Source organism: Chamaea fasciata, unplaced genomic scaffold, assembly GCF_029207755.1.
Source record: "Chamaea fasciata isolate MVZ Bird 193981 ecotype frontalis unplaced genomic scaffold, bChaFas1.0.hap1 SCAF_21, whole genome shotgun sequence".
NCBI classification, from domain to species: Eukaryota; Metazoa; Chordata; class Aves; order Passeriformes; family Sylviidae; genus Chamaea; species Chamaea fasciata.
In genome coordinates this window covers 9,930,803-9,945,622 of record NW_027094106.1, presented here as the reverse complement: position 1 = coordinate 9,945,622, position 14,820 = coordinate 9,930,803, and the positions used below count along the sequence as shown (strand labels likewise).

Below are 14,820 nucleotides of genomic sequence, written 5' to 3'. Positions count from 1 at the left end.
GGCGCGGCGGGCCGGCCGCCCCCCCCGCGGGGCTGGCAATGGGCCGGTCCCGGGCTGGGGAAGCCGAGCTGTGGCGAGAGAAGATGGAGGAGCGGCCGAGGTGTCCGGGCCGCCGCCGCCGCCGCCCGCCCCGGCTCGGCCCCGGGGCCGCCGAGCCGCCCGCCCGCCCCTTCTCCCCTCCCCGCCCGCCCGCCGCCCCCGCCCGGCGCGCCGGCAGGGAGGGAGGGAGCCGCGGGGGCGGCGGGGGGCGGCTTCGCCCGCGGGTGCGGGCGGGCGGCAGCGCCGGGGGCGGAGGGGGGGTGTGAACTCGGGGCCGCCCCGGGGGTCGCCCGGCGCCGCCACCGCCTCGCCACGGCCGGGCCCGGCCTCAGCCCACCCGGGCTCGCCCTCAGCACTCCCGGGCCGGCCGTGCCTCGCACCCCGCCTGGCCGGGCTCCAGGAGGGCCGGGCCCGTCTCTGTCCCGCAGCCCCGCCGGGCTCGCCCGGGCCGGGCCGTGTCCCCCGGGCCCCGCCGCCCGCGGGCGGTTCGGGCCGGGCCGTGACCCTGCGCGGCCCCGCACACCAACACCGGGCCGGCTGCGTGGATTCGCCCCTACCTGAGGCGTCTTCGGCGCAGCACATGCATGCAAATCGTAGCCACGAGCAATTAAATGCATACGTACCGTTAATTACGTGTTTACATACATCAAGCACGGCCCTGACAGGCGGCAGGATGGGGCCCAGGGACGGCTCCTTGCACCTCCCTGGTGCTCCCAGGACAGGGAAGGATGTAAGGGACATCTGTGCCCTGCCTCGGGTGGCATCTGAGGGACGCCCGGCATTTCTTTGACACCTGAGTGTGGCAGGTTTAACACAGTCACAGGAGGGGGGCTTTAATCCTGACCTCCCCTCGCCTTCCCTGCCACTGGGGAGATGAGAACAGGCTTACAGCACTTTATTATTTATTTTCCCCCGGCTCTGGTCAATCCTCTTTGCTCAGGCCTGGATCCTCGCTGAGCATCCAAGGCCTGGGTGGCACCGGGAGCGGGATGAGGCGCCCCGGCTGCAGCGTGCAGGGCTAAACTTGGCCCCCGTGACTTCCTCCTCCATGTGGGACAGCCGGCTGGTTTTTCTTGTCTCCTGTTACAGATAATGCAAAGGCCGGTCCTGAAGGCGCAGCTCAGGAGGAGGGACAGTGGGGACAGTGCAGGGGACGCTCCGCTGTGGCTTTGTGCAGCGCTGGGCAGGTCACCTGGCTCCTGCAGTGCTCCTCCTCAGCCCTCCCCAGGTGGTTCTTCACCTTCCCAGAGCGTTGCAAAACAGTCCTTGTTCTGTTCCGAGAGATGCCTGCGGTTCTTTCACGCCTCTCAGGCTTTTTTTCCTTGAAACTCCGGTGCCAGAGTCAAGTGGTTATGTCAAAATCTGTTTGCATTTGAAACAAAAAAAAAAAGAAAAAAAAAAAGAGAGTTTCTCAGCCTTGTGACCCCAGAGGGAAGTTTGTGACTACGTGCCCAGGGGCTTGGCTGCCTGGAGTGGCCCAGCCTGCTTGGGAGCACCTGCAGCTCCAAGGGTCCTTCTGCCTCTGGGAGTTTGGAGGCTGTTGGTTTGGTGTCTGCATCACACTAGAGCTCTGGAAACTGCAAAATATTGCCCCTTGCTCTGCAGAAGCTCCTGATTGAGAAAAGCAGACCAAAAATAAAGGAGCCAAAGGGGTTTGCCAGTGCAGCGCTCCACCAGCCCGCCTCTCCTGCAGATGGGCTGTGCTCATCCCAGATGTTTTTCCCAGGCGTGGCGCGGGATCAGCTGGATCACCCCCGTGTCCCTGTCCCTGTGTTTGACCCCGGCAGTTCCCCCAGGAGAGCCCGGAGGAGCCCCAGGTTGGAGGAGAGGGGACACCACTGCCGCCCCTGGTTATTTCCCTCCCGGTGGCTCGGTTATTTTCGTTAACGCTTATTAAGGAAGACTCGGGGAGAGAGCTCTTTGTTAAGGGCTCGCACTCACTTCAATTAAAGGCTAAGAAAACTACCCAAGCGTATCACTGACTCATCGGAGAAATCCCGACGAGCACGTAGCCGCCTAAACTCTGTTCTTGTTTTCACAGCCAAAGGACCGAGAGGGGACACGGGAACAAAACCTGCGAGACTCGCAGCTGAGTCAGACGAGAGGGAAACGGAGCTGGAACCCACTTCCCTGTCGGCAGTGCCCGGCTGGGCCCTCCCAGCCCCTCTTTTACCCCGGCACATCGCAGAGCCCACAGCTGGGCTGGGAGCAGAGCGAGCCCAGGCGCTGCGAGAGTCCCCGGGGGGGAAGGACTCGCAGGAGCTCTATTTAGAAAGGGCAAGTCTGTGCCAAACCTGACGAACTTTCCTTTACCCAGAATTATAACTGGAAGTCTAAAAAGCCGCAGTGTTTGAAAACACATATTTACATTATATATGCCCCAAAGCAGAATAAACAAAGGTTAGATTTGTAAACTCTCCATCTTAATTAAAGCGGCACCGCTTAGGACAAACCCACATAACAGGCGGCTTGAAGTGTTGTGTTATTTAATTTATACCTTCCAGCTCCCTTAGTCATGGAGCTGGGACAGCGATAGCATCAGCAGCCACCCCGCTGTGCAGCGCACAGGGAATTTCTAGGGCACTGGGAGCCGTGTGGCCCATTTACCACCGTCCCGAGGCTGCGCTTTTCTGCCTTTTCAAACTCAAATCTTCCCTCCTTCTCCCTTGGCGCTTCCCACGTTGTTAGGAAGGAAGGGACTGCTGCTGGGTGTCTCCTGCCTCCGGTGCCAGTGCCGAAGGGTCGTGGGAAGCCTCCCAGGGACAGGAGCTGCCCCTCGGTGCCACAGCCTTGCTGTGCCCGGTGCCAGCACCACGTATCCCCCTGCTCCGATTCTGCTGGGCCAGCAGTGCTTGCATCACTTACAACAGAAATTGTGGTCAAATATTTCAGCTTTAGAGGAACTCGTTCTGTTCATGCTCTGAGTGCCACAGCGGGCTTTGAATTTCGCAGCTCTGTGGGGCTGGAGAGCCCTCGAGTGTGTAAATAAGCTGCGCTGATGGTGCTGAGAATGTGTTTCCCGCAGGCAATTTCCCTTCAGCTGCTTCCCAAGTTCTGTCTTCTCTGGTTTCTCTCTTTGCAGCCTCGATTCCCTCTCACAGTGATCAGGGACACTAAACAGAGACAGTGAATTACATCTGTGGGAAGCAGGTGTGGAAGCAGAGTGTGCCTGCTGGGAGGAACCGTGGGATGATCCAGCATCCTCAGAAAAGCATCCCGAGGTCTCTCACTGCTCTCACCTGCTGAACGAGCACCCCTGACCCGCAGCAAAACGAGGGTGGAAGGGGCTGCAGGGACAGATAACCCGTTTACTAGGCAGAGGGAAATGGAAATGGGAACGGAAAGGGAAAGGGAAAAGGAAAAGGAATGGGAAAAGGGAGAGGGAGAGGGAGAGGGAGAGGAAGAGGAAAAGGGAGAGGAAAAGGAAAAGGGAGAGGAAAAGGAAAAGGAAAAGGAAAAGGAAAAGGAAAAGGAAAAGGAAAAGGAAAAGGAAAAGGAAAAGGAAAAGGAAAAGCTCTTGCCAGACGGCTGCCCACAGTCACAGTCTCCATCCTGCCCTCGAGGGTGGCAGTGATGTCCTGTCCTGTCCCTGCCCGTGCCAGGGCCACCCCCCAGCCGGCCCCGGGGTTTGGCGGCAGCGCTCCCACCGCCGAGAGCGCCGGAGCCTCCTCGTAATTAGCGCAGCTGAAAAATCGCTGCACTTCTCCAAAGAGGGAAATGGGAAGCAGGAAATGACCAGCCAGCTCGGCTGAGGCACGACGGCGACCAGAGGGGAAGCAGCGAGGAGCTGCTGTCACCGGGGCTCGGCTGGGATGGCCAGGCGCCGCTCCCTGCTCTGCTTTCCTGCGCTCAGCCCCAAACTCTGCCGCGCTCATGTGTCAGGAGGAGGGAGGGAGGGAAGCTGGAGAAGCCAGGGGGATGCCCAGGGCGGTGGGGTTGTGGTGCCAGGGCCACAGGCCGCTGGGACAGCAGGGAGACCCCTGGGCGTCCCTCCCACCTCACTGTCAGCATTTCAGGGCTCCCCGAGGGCCGGGCGATGCCCGTGCTCCCACCAGGCAGGAAAAGCCTCATGGTTACTCCATGCTTGAAGCATTCCCTGGTGAAAGCATTCCCATGGCAAACTGCCCTGCAATGGTCACTCCCTTCCCTGCAGCGCTCCCGAACTCTTTCCTCCCTGCTGCACCTCCTGCACCCCCTGTGCCTCAGCCACGCTGCCGCAGCGGCTGTGGGAAACCCTTCCTGCCTTCCTGCCATTTCCTCACCCTCCCTAATCTTTGCCATCCCAGTGAATCCATCGCCGTCTCCTCTCCCTGGGATTCCCGCTTCCCTGCAGCCTGAGCTTGGCTTTTCCCCGGGGCTGGCTGCCTTTCCCCGGGCTCGGACGCTCCGTCGGGGCCCAGCACACGCCGCGGCCGGGCGGGAGACGCTCGGAGCTTCCTCCGGGCGAGGGACAGCGAGCCCTGGGCTATGTTTAGCCCTGCGGCCGCACGCCGGGAAGTGGCCTTATCTCTTCCCACCTCCTTGTCCTCAGCCGTGCCTGGGCTAATCTCTGCTTGGCACCTTGAGCGCCGCGGCCGCCCCACGCCACCGGCACCCGGTGGTTTTTTGTTGTTATTTTAGTAATCTCCGTCACAACTTTGTTTGGTTTCTTTTTTTCCCCTCCCTCATAAAACGGCCGCGGTCATCTGGTCCCCACGGGGCAGGAGAGCCGCCCCTCGGTGTCCAGTCCAGCCCCGGGGATGCTGCTGGGGTGGCCTGCAGGGTCACTGCCCGTGCTCCTCTCTGCCACTGCCCACTCTGGGGACACCCACGGGGGTGCACAGGGCTGGGCACTGGTGTCACATGGTGGGGCTTGCCCACACTTCATATCGAATTTAGAATCGTGGCATGGTTTGAGCCGGCAGGGATATTGAAGATCATCCCGTCCCACCTCCCTGCCATGGGCAGGGACATCTTCCACTAGGCCAGGTTGCCCCAAGCCCCTTCCTTGAACAATTCCAGGGAGGGATGGGGCAGCCACAGCTCCTGTGTGTCCTTATGGTTCACAGGGTGTGCACACACACGAGATCACAGCTTTTTCTGTCTCGCTAGGATATTTCAGAGCCCTCCTGGCAGGTGCTCACCGACCCCTGCCCCACGCTGCCCTCAGCACTCTGCCTTTGAACCTGCTGAACTCTGCTGCTCTCCAGGAAAACTGTTTCCCAGTTTGATTTAAAAACTTCCCAGAGCCAGAGCCTGTACCAATTACTTAGCGGCGCAGTGCTCCGGTTAATCACCAGTGACCATTTTTAGTAATAATTCCTGCGGGGCCAAGGACTGCAGGGAAACATCCGCTCCTGCCTTGCTCCCCTTCCCACCATCTGCCCCGGCTTCTCCCGGGCACGGGATGTACAGCAGCAGGCACATAAGGTCAGTGCATTTAGGGAAAAACATGACCACTGAATTAGAGCAGCCGAGGCAGCGAGGAAATCCTCCCGCTAATCCCTGATCTTTCACTGACACACGGCAAAGCTCGGCCCAGCCGGCTGCTTCCCTCCTCCCCTGCCACAGCTGGAAAACACGGATAATGCTGCATTACCTTCCCTGCAGGGCTGCTGCGATTAATAGCAGCAGAGAGCTCCAAAATCCTTCAGGGATGGGGATGGCAGGGATTAATACTCGCCTAGATGGTCCCCCAGGACCATTTGCCGATTCCGTGCCCCATTTTCTTTATTCTTCGCTATTTACTTTTATTTTTTTTCTGGGGCCTGGGTGGTGTTTAATCTCATTTGGCAGTTATGGATTGTCTCCAAAATAATCAATGTTTGTGCATTCATCTGCATCGCTCAGCTGATCCCACAGGGACGAGCATCCAGCACTGGCAGGAGCCTCGGGCAGAGCATCCCTGCTCTCACTGGCCAAGGAACCAACTTTGCCCCGTGTTTCCAAGGGGGAAACAAAACCTTTGGTGGTAGCAGGCAGTGCTGCCTCAAATTAATTTCGGTGCCGTGGGGAAAATATCCTGTGTCATCCTGCAAATCAGGCAGAAAATGATGCTCCCCGTGCCTTCCCTCCTGCCTGCACCCCGTGTACTGTAAAGACACGCACGTGTGAGGATGGAGAATCAATGGATCCAGAGCCTGCACGGCGGAATTTTTTTCCCCATGTTTCATCTTGTGTCAAAAATCACTATGAAAATACAACCCTGCCCTTTGTCAGAAGGAAAATACCCGGAGTTCAGCAAACTGCCAAGTTCTTCATGTTTAAATTTCCTCTGGCAGCTGCTCCCCGCAGCATCCCAGCCAGTCAAACACCCCGTGGGATGCAGCCAGCCCCAGAGCCCCGGATCCACGCTGGCAGATCTTCCCAGGTCGGCATCCGCGTGGTCTGAGCTCGTCAGGATCCGTCACGTCATCAGCTGCGCAGAGGGCAACCAAGTCATGCGAGAAACGGGCATTTCTTAAAAAAATACAGGACCCGAAGCGTGAACCGTGGCTGAGTCACTGAAACACGAAACTCACTAAAGGGATGAATTAGAGCTATTAGAATATAGAGGTAATTACTCATGTGAACAATGCCCTGCTCGACTCTTTAATGATTACACAAATTAGTGCATAAAATTATGTTAATGGCTCTGCGAGAGGCACATCCACCCAGCCCGCCCGGCGGGAGGGGACGCAGAGGTGAGCCAGGTGCCCCTCAGCACCCAGGAGCGAGGGCAGGGAGCGCCAGCAGAGGCTGCAGCCCATCCTGCGGCTCTGCCGGGCTCTGTGCCCGTCCTGTCCCGCAGTTCTGCCCGGCTCCGTGCCCGTCCCAGGGCTCTGCCAGGTTCTGTGACCATCCCACAGCGCTGCTGGGCTCCGTGCCTGTCCTGCGGCTGTGCCGGGCTCCAGGGCCATCCTGCAGCTCTGCCAGGCTCCGTGCCCATCCCATCCCATGCCATCCTGCAGCTCTACCAGGCTCTGTGCCCATCCCATCCCATGCCATCCTGCAGCTCTGCCAGGCTCCGTGCCCATCGCATCACATCCCGCAGCTCTGCCAGGCTCCGTGCCCATCCCATCCCGCAGCTCTGCCAGGCTTCGTGCCCATCCCATCCCATGCCATCCTGCAGCTCTGCCAGGCTCCGTGCCCATCCCGCAGCTCTGCCAGGCTCCGTGCCCATCCCATCCCGCAGCTCTGCCAGGCTCCGTGCCCATCCCATCCCATGCCATCCTGCAGCTCTGCCAGGCTCCGTGCCCATCCCATTCCATGCCATCCTGCAGCTCTGCCAGGCTCCGTGCCCATCCCGCAGCTCTGCCAGGCTCCGTGCCCATCCCATCCCATGCCATCCTGCAGCTCTGCCAGGCCCCGTGCCCATCCCATCCCATCCCGCAGCTCTGCCAGGCTCTGTGCCCATCCCATCCCATGCCATCCTGCAGCTCTGCCAGGCTCCGTGCCCATCCCGCAGCTCTGCCAGGCTCCGTGCCCATCCCATCCCATGCCATCCTGCAGCTCTGCCAGGCTCCGTGCCCATCCCGCAGCTCTGCCAGGCTCCGTGCCCATCCCATCCCGCAGCTCTGCCCTGCTCCATGCCCGTCCTGTCCTGCAGCTCTCCCGGGCTCCGTGCCCGTCCTGTCCCGTGACTCTGCCCGGCTCTGTGCCCATCCCATCCCGCAGCTCCGCCGGGGTAGGACAAAGCCCTGCAAGGACCACGCCGTGCAGGTGGGTACATCACTGCCTCACCTTCAGGCATCCGGGAGAGGGATTTTTAGGGAACGTTCATTACACAGGGAACTGCCTGGAATCTTCATTTTTCCTCATAATTCAGCTTTCTGTTTGAAACTGCTCCAAGTGCAATTCCAGAGAAACTGCTCTTCCCGTGCAGGTGCAGCGAGGATCATTCTGCACTCGGCATGGGGGACTCTCGCCAAAGCTGGGGCTGTTTTAAGCCAATCTAGAAATGACTCTAATTTTGCTGCACAGCTAAAAACTCTGCTGTTATCGGGAGCAAGAAACCTCACGATACAACCAATGCACACAGATCAGTGAAAGAATCCCCTGTTCTAAAGCAGAAGTTTCTGTTAGGGGAAAAAAAAAAACCAAACCCTAAACAAACAACAGAATAAAAAAACCCCCAAACTGTGGTTTCTCCTAGAAACCACAAGTTTTCTAACCGTTTCTATTTCGGAGGCAATGTTGGGTTTATTAAGTACGGGGCTATCAGGACGATGTGCAGTGAAGGAGGAGAGATTCCCTCCCTCTCCAGGGCGCTTCCCGAAGCGTTCTCACAAAGGCGGCAGTATCGGGCCGGGCTGCCGGGCAGCTGCGCGGCCCAGGGCGGCACAGAGGGGCCACCCAGCCCCGGGGCGCACAATCGCCCTCAGTTGTACCAACAAAGCGGCACTATCGGAAGCGCAGGAGCGTCGGAACAGGCGGATTCCCTGCGGGAATGGCGCAGCTCATCCAGGGCTGCCGGGCAGGAACACCGGGGAGGGAACGCTGCCTGCTCGCCGTGCAGCAGAACCCCCCACCTGCTTCTGGGTGGAGAAATGATTTAGGAGAGGGAGTCACGCTTGGATCTCTGCTTTAACGAAGGCAATTCCATTTCCCTACCCCTTTCCACTTTCTTCAGAGAGAATGGACTCCCAAAACATTTAGTTTCAGGAAGAACACATTGATGAAAGAAGACACCTGGTGCCTCGGCTGGCATCTGTTGAAATCCCAGCAAACACCTTTCCGGAAGAGGTGCTGGTGGAACAGCCACCGTCCCCACTAATGCACCAGGATATTAAAATCAAAGCCAGCTTTACCCACCAGCCCCAGCCGGGCGAGTGGACGGCTCCCAAGAAGCAGATTCCCCACGGGGAAAGTCAGACAGGCACTTGGACAGTTCCACTTTCACCCTTGGAGAAGCTGAAGGGCAAAGGAGATGGCACCGGGACCCCCGGGCTGTGCCAGGCACCAGTGTTGCTCCCAAAACTCATCGACTCCTCACCATCTCTGTCACAATGTTAATGAACTTATAACGTGGTATAATTAAAACCTGAGAGTGTGTCAGGAGGCACAGCCTCCTCCAGTTAACTTCTCCTAATGCTGTCAAACCTGGTTCATAGCACATTTCTGAGATATTAATTTAATTTCCTCTATTTTATGTCAATCAGAGAACATGATGTTCCCCCCGAGGACGGTGGAACACGCTGGATCAGAATCTGAAATTAAAACACAGGGCACCTGGGGAAAGCCTTGCTTCACCCTGTGGTTTTCCCTGCTCCAGCACTGCCTGCCTGGCTGTTCGCAGCACGGCGACAGAAACGATTTTACAGGAAAAAAAGGGAATGCACGAGAGCTCCACACTGGGAGCAGGCTTATTGCAGGATCTCAATGTGCTTCACAAACACCACAGCTGGGACACGGAGAGCAAAGCGAGTGGGTGATGCTGGGGCAGGAACAGACCAGCAGCTCCTGCTGGAGTGACCTGAGCTCTCCCCTTGGAGGGGGAAAGCCAAAACGAGAGAGAACCCAGGAGTGCTCTGTTCCCTCCTGATCTCCGGGTGGAATGGTGAGGCAGCCTCCCCACACCGCGGGGAGGATCGCAGCCTTCTGGCAGAGGTGTGGCCCCACAGGCTCTGTGAGACTCCACGTGAGAAGCTTTCCAGGAAGGTGACACTCCACAAATCCCAAAGTAGAGAACACTGTGTTCCCAGCTCCTCTTCCTGGGAGTCAGTGTCCTCCCGGAGCATCCACAGGGTGATCCAAACCGCTGAGATAATCTCAGGAGCAAACAATCCTCACATACTTCCAGCAGTTGATCCACACAGGTGAGACTTGGAGCACATCCCGCACCCACTGGCTCCCTGGTGCCAGGAGGAGGTTTGACAAATTACAGCTTTCCTGCACACCTCCAGCACACTCCTGGTACAGGCGATTCCCAGTTACAGCCTTCCTGCACCTCCAGCACACTCCTGGTACAGGGAATTCCATGTCCTGGTTGGCTGAATCGCCCCTGAAATTGGCGCTCCACGTGTCACTGAGCTCCTTGTGAACCTGCCTAGAGCCAGCAGCTGTGCCTGGACTCCCTGGCTCAGAACTAACACCGGTGTTTCAAAGGGGGCACAGTGATCCCTCGGGCATGGCCAGGCTCCTTCACTCCTCCACCCCGTGGGTGCTTTGGAAAGGGATCCTCTCCAAATCCCTCCTCAGTCCCGGCACACCACACCGTTCAGGTTTTGCTTTGTGGAACACCCTGAGCACACCTGTACCCTTTAAAATCCCTTTCACCTTCCTCCACCACCGATGACAGATCAATGCCCAGGACAGTTTGGGGTTTTTGTGTCAAGTTTCACCTTTGCTACCCCAGCTCACACCCATGTGCCCATGGAGCCCTCCCTTGTTTCCCACATCCTGACAAACTCCTCTGGAAACAGCCTCCTTTGGGCATCCAGCCCCCAGGTCAAGATCCCAACTCCTGCTCCCTGCTTCATCCACCCACACAGTACTGGTGATACAGACCAGTCCTGCCCCCATTTATCCCCAGGACAAGCCCATAAATCCCCCCTTTTCCCCATGTGATCTCCTACCAACACTCACACTAATGCTCCCTCCTTTAAGCACGAAGATCTCATTCTTTTCCCCTCCCCACCTACTGAATTTCCCCCATTTCCCAGGGAACTGATCCTTTATTGAGGAGAAGCTCAAACATGGATGTTTCCTGTGGAACACTCCGGGCTCTGTTCCACACAAAAGGCTTTTGTCCGGATCCCCAAGGCGAGGACGAGACTCCGCGACCAACGATGACAACGGGGCGTGTTTTTGTAAAAATTTTATTTGTCAAAGAAAAAAAGCAATGGCCAATTGAAACCTACGTCATCTTTAACTCCAATTTTGGTCTTTAAATTTAGAGAAACGACTTTTTTTAAATTTTTTTTTTTTAAAAACAAACCCCCCTTTTTCCCCTTTAAAGGTTTACCATCTACTCGTGCTGAATCCTTCCAAGGAGATTGCTCCAGCGTACCTCTCCAGGTCCTCGCTTTGCTCCTTTTACCAAAAAAATGCAAAACTCCATCGTGCATCTTAAGGGCTCCAATCGTCAAAAATAGGAAAAAAAAAAGTATCTTTGGAATAGCCAATTGAGTTGAATAAAAAAACTCCACACGAATGCGGTTTGGTTGGGGCAGGAATCCACTCCTATGTTCCTGGTAATTTGATCCCGCTCCATGAATCCTTGTAATTCAGCCTCCCTATCCTATCCACATTATGATTTGAATCCAATGATCCAGCTCCAAGGATTGGGATCCAGTGAGCCCTCTCCAATCCAAACCTTTATAACCAGCAAAACCAAAAAAGAGGAGGCAAAAAGTTAGATACTGTAATGAAAAAATAGGATTCTGGGGAATGATCAGTTATGTTTGCCATCAATTAATTCAGATGTACAGTAATAACTATCAATTCCCCAAAACAAACTTTCCAATGGTGATGCTCAGATAATTTCTTTAGAAATGTTAATTACTATGTGGAGGAAACATTGTAAATATTTACAATATGTCAACTGGAAATGCCAACATACTCAGCGCATTGGTGGGTACGAGGTTTTGTGGTTGTAAAAAATGGTTTTACTAAATTGGAAAAGCTTTAACTGCTCGGTCTATCCACCTACTATGGAATGGCTGGACTACAGCTGCACTCCCAGCTGGAGGGAACGTTAACAATCGGTGTTTTCACACGGATTGTGAGTCAATCGTGAATTAGTCTGAGGGGGCAGGGCTGAGACTTAAATTATTCCCCACTAGGTTTGCTATTTTTATTTTGCTTTCATTCTGGTACTTATAAAAATGCAACAGCCACGCTGTATCAGTCACACAGAGGACATGCAGATTTTAGCAGTATTGATATTATACTCTGATTGCAAGTTCTACTACAAGTGTACGGATACTACGGACATGGACACTTGTAACCAAACGCTGCGGGACAAATAAACCAAATACTTCCCCCCCGGCCCCGGTTATTCCTTTAAAAAAAACTAGAATGGAATAGAGAATTACAAAAGCAGGGATTTGGCCACAATTGCCCCCCCAGAAGAAGGAAGTTTTAAAAGAGAAGAGCAATCGCAGCCTGCGGTCACGAGAACATGCCTGAAGCGACACGTGGGGACACGTAGGTGCTGGGCCTCAATTCCCCTGTCTCTCAGTATAAGGTCAATACTGCCAAGTTCATCTGTGACAATAGCACTTGGAGTCATACCATTGCCTCCATTATTGATCTGATCCTCCTCAATCCTCCTTTTGACAATCCTAAAATGATTGACATGTGCTCCACAATCCTTTAATCCAAAGCATTCTTAATCCATCTCTTCAGATATGTCTACAGAAAGACACACGAAAAGGCAAGATAAAATGTAAGATCCCCCAGAAGAGACAAGTTAGCCACAAACATCCCAACATCCCCAGCTCGTCTCGACCACAGCGGAACACTGAGACATTTACACAGCAATACCACGGCTCCAAGAATGTTGGTATTGAACTAGAACTAAACCAGAACAATCCTGACTGACAGCAATTAAAATACAATTTACCAAAGACAGGAGGGGGAATGTCGGTGTCGAGGAGCAAATACTCACTAGGGATTTTACACAAGAATGCAATTCAACACTTCAGCCAATTCGAGTAAAACAGTTGGAATTTAAAAAAAAAAAAAAAAAAAAAAAAGAAAAAAAAAAGAAAAGACTGTACTAAGTAAAGGAAAACTGTGTACAACATGGGTTTCTACAAAAAGATCAGAGCTAGAGTGATGTTTATGTACGAGATCGGGATCTGCTGTGGCGGGGAGAGTAGCGTGGAGATCCTCTGCTTCTTCTTGGGGAATAACTGCGGCTTCTGCTGTTGCTGCGACTACGGCTCCTGCTACGACTACGGCTGCGGGACCGAGATCTTCCATAGCTTGGGCTTCTTGGGCCATCAACTTTAACACGGATGTAGGCAGTTTCTCCCTATTGGACAGACAGAACTTTCGATTGAAACGTCGAGGGCTCCAGGGCCATGTTTCAGGCATGCTGACAGAGTGCAGACAGCGTTACTAGGGCCGGCACAGACAGCACGGCTTACACGTCTACATCCGGCCTGAGCACACACTTATTTAGCTGCTTCGTCACCAAACAACGACCACCACACGTTCCTTACCTTCAAATCCTACTGTTAAGCCCCTTGTATCCAATTCTGGCCAAAAGAAAGTAAGTGTGATACCTACCTCGTGAGATCTAAATTTAGTGTTATCCAGCTTTCGCACAGCGTAGGTCATGTCTTCCTTCCGCACAAACTCCACGACACCAGTGCCATCTCGGAAAACATCAGCATAACATACATCACCTGCTTCACGCATGTGATCCTTTAAATCCTGCCAACTTCCACTTGGAGGCAGCCCTACAGAAAAACACCAAAACGTGACTTTAAAACCGGATTGGAATCTCACCTCCGGGATTACAGCAGCAGCAGCAAAGGCGCAGCGAAGGAGAGGAGCGCTCAGCACGGGGGGGACTCCACTCCTCCCCTCCCAAAGCACACGTGGCGATGCTTTTTAAGGAGCAGCTCGCAGCAGCACCGCGCCCGCAGGACCCCGGGGGAGCACTCAGACTGAGAAAGAGCAATGACTCACCCGAGACGATCACTCTGTACTCCGAGCGCCGGGACGGGGGGCCATACCTGCCCCGGGGGGCTCCCCCCCCTCCGCCGCCGCCGCCGCCTCTGCCGGTGCCGCGGCCGCTCCGAGGGAACTCCACGCGGAGGCGATACCCATCGTAGTCGTAGCCGTCCCGCCCGTAGACGGCGTCCTCCGCGTCCCTGCGGGCGGCACGGGGCGGGCGGTGAGCGCGGCCGCCGCACCCCCCGCCTTTGTTCCCGCTTCCCGCCCGCCTCTCCCCGCCCGCCGCCCGGCCGGGCCCCGCTAGCGCGGCCCAGGGAACGGGGCGATGCTCCCGGGCGGGCGGCGGCGGCTCCGCCGGGGCTGGGGGGGCCCAGGGCAGCGCCTGAGGCGTCTCACCTGGGGTCCTCGAACTCGACGAAGGCGAAGGGCGGGCCCCCGCGGCGGTTCTTCAAGTCGATGTCGCGGATGGCGCCGTACTTGTAGAACACGTCCTCGATGTCCTTGGTGCGGATGTCGGGGGGCAGGTTCCCCACGTAGATGCGGCAGTCGTTGTTGCCGGCCGGGCCGCGGATGACGCCGCCGCCGGACATGGCGAGGTCGGCAATGTTTGCGGCGGCGCGGGGCGGTGCGGGCGGCGCGGGGCGGCGGTGGCGGGGCCGGGCCGGGCTCTCGGAGCGCTCGTCACCTCCCCCGACCGCCGCTTCAAAATGGCGCCCGCGGCTCCGCTCGCGCTGCCTCTGCGCGCACCGATCTCACCCCGGGCCGCAGCACCGGCCGCAGCACCGCCCGCGCTCACGGCGGGCCAGCGGCGCACGCGTCTTCCGCCGCGCCCTCACTCTTCCGCCCCGCGCATGCGCGCTTCTGCCTCAAAGTAGTCCCTCGGTCCTTGCCGCTTCGGAGAAGCCGAGTCCGTACGCTCGCGGCTGTGGGGCGCGGGGCTGCGGGAGCTCCGTTACACCGTGGGCAGCCTCCGGTCGCCGCGGCGGGTGAAAGACGCGCCTCCCGGGAGCGGCTTAAACGGCGGCGGCTGCGTGACGTCACGTCCGGTGCGGCGCCCCGCGCCTTTAGGCCCGGCCGGGGAGGGCGCGGCCCACAATGCACCGCGCGGGACGGCGGGCGCGCTTGGCGCCAAGAGCGGGGCGCTTCCCACAATGCACTGCGGGCGGGCGGGGATGGCGGCCGTGCCCGCTG

The 14,820-nt window shown here is 56.9% G+C and overlaps 1 protein-coding gene across 1 annotated transcript; it reads right to left on the bottom strand.

The window, feature by feature from the left end:
- Window positions 1-12,676: 12,676 nt before the first annotated feature.
- On the bottom strand, window positions 12,677-14,608 carry SRSF1 (serine and arginine rich splicing factor 1). Its single transcript, XM_066201770.1, has 4 exons — window positions 14,026-14,608; window positions 13,642-13,826; window positions 13,237-13,409; window positions 12,677-12,979 (listed from the first exon to the last, which is right to left on the bottom strand). Exons 1-4 carry the CDS (start codon window positions 14,217-14,219, stop codon window positions 12,785-12,787), a joined length of 747 nt encoding a protein of 248 aa, XP_066057867.1. The 5' UTR covers window positions 14,220-14,608; the 3' UTR covers window positions 12,677-12,784.
- Window positions 14,609-14,820: the final 212 nt, after the last annotated feature.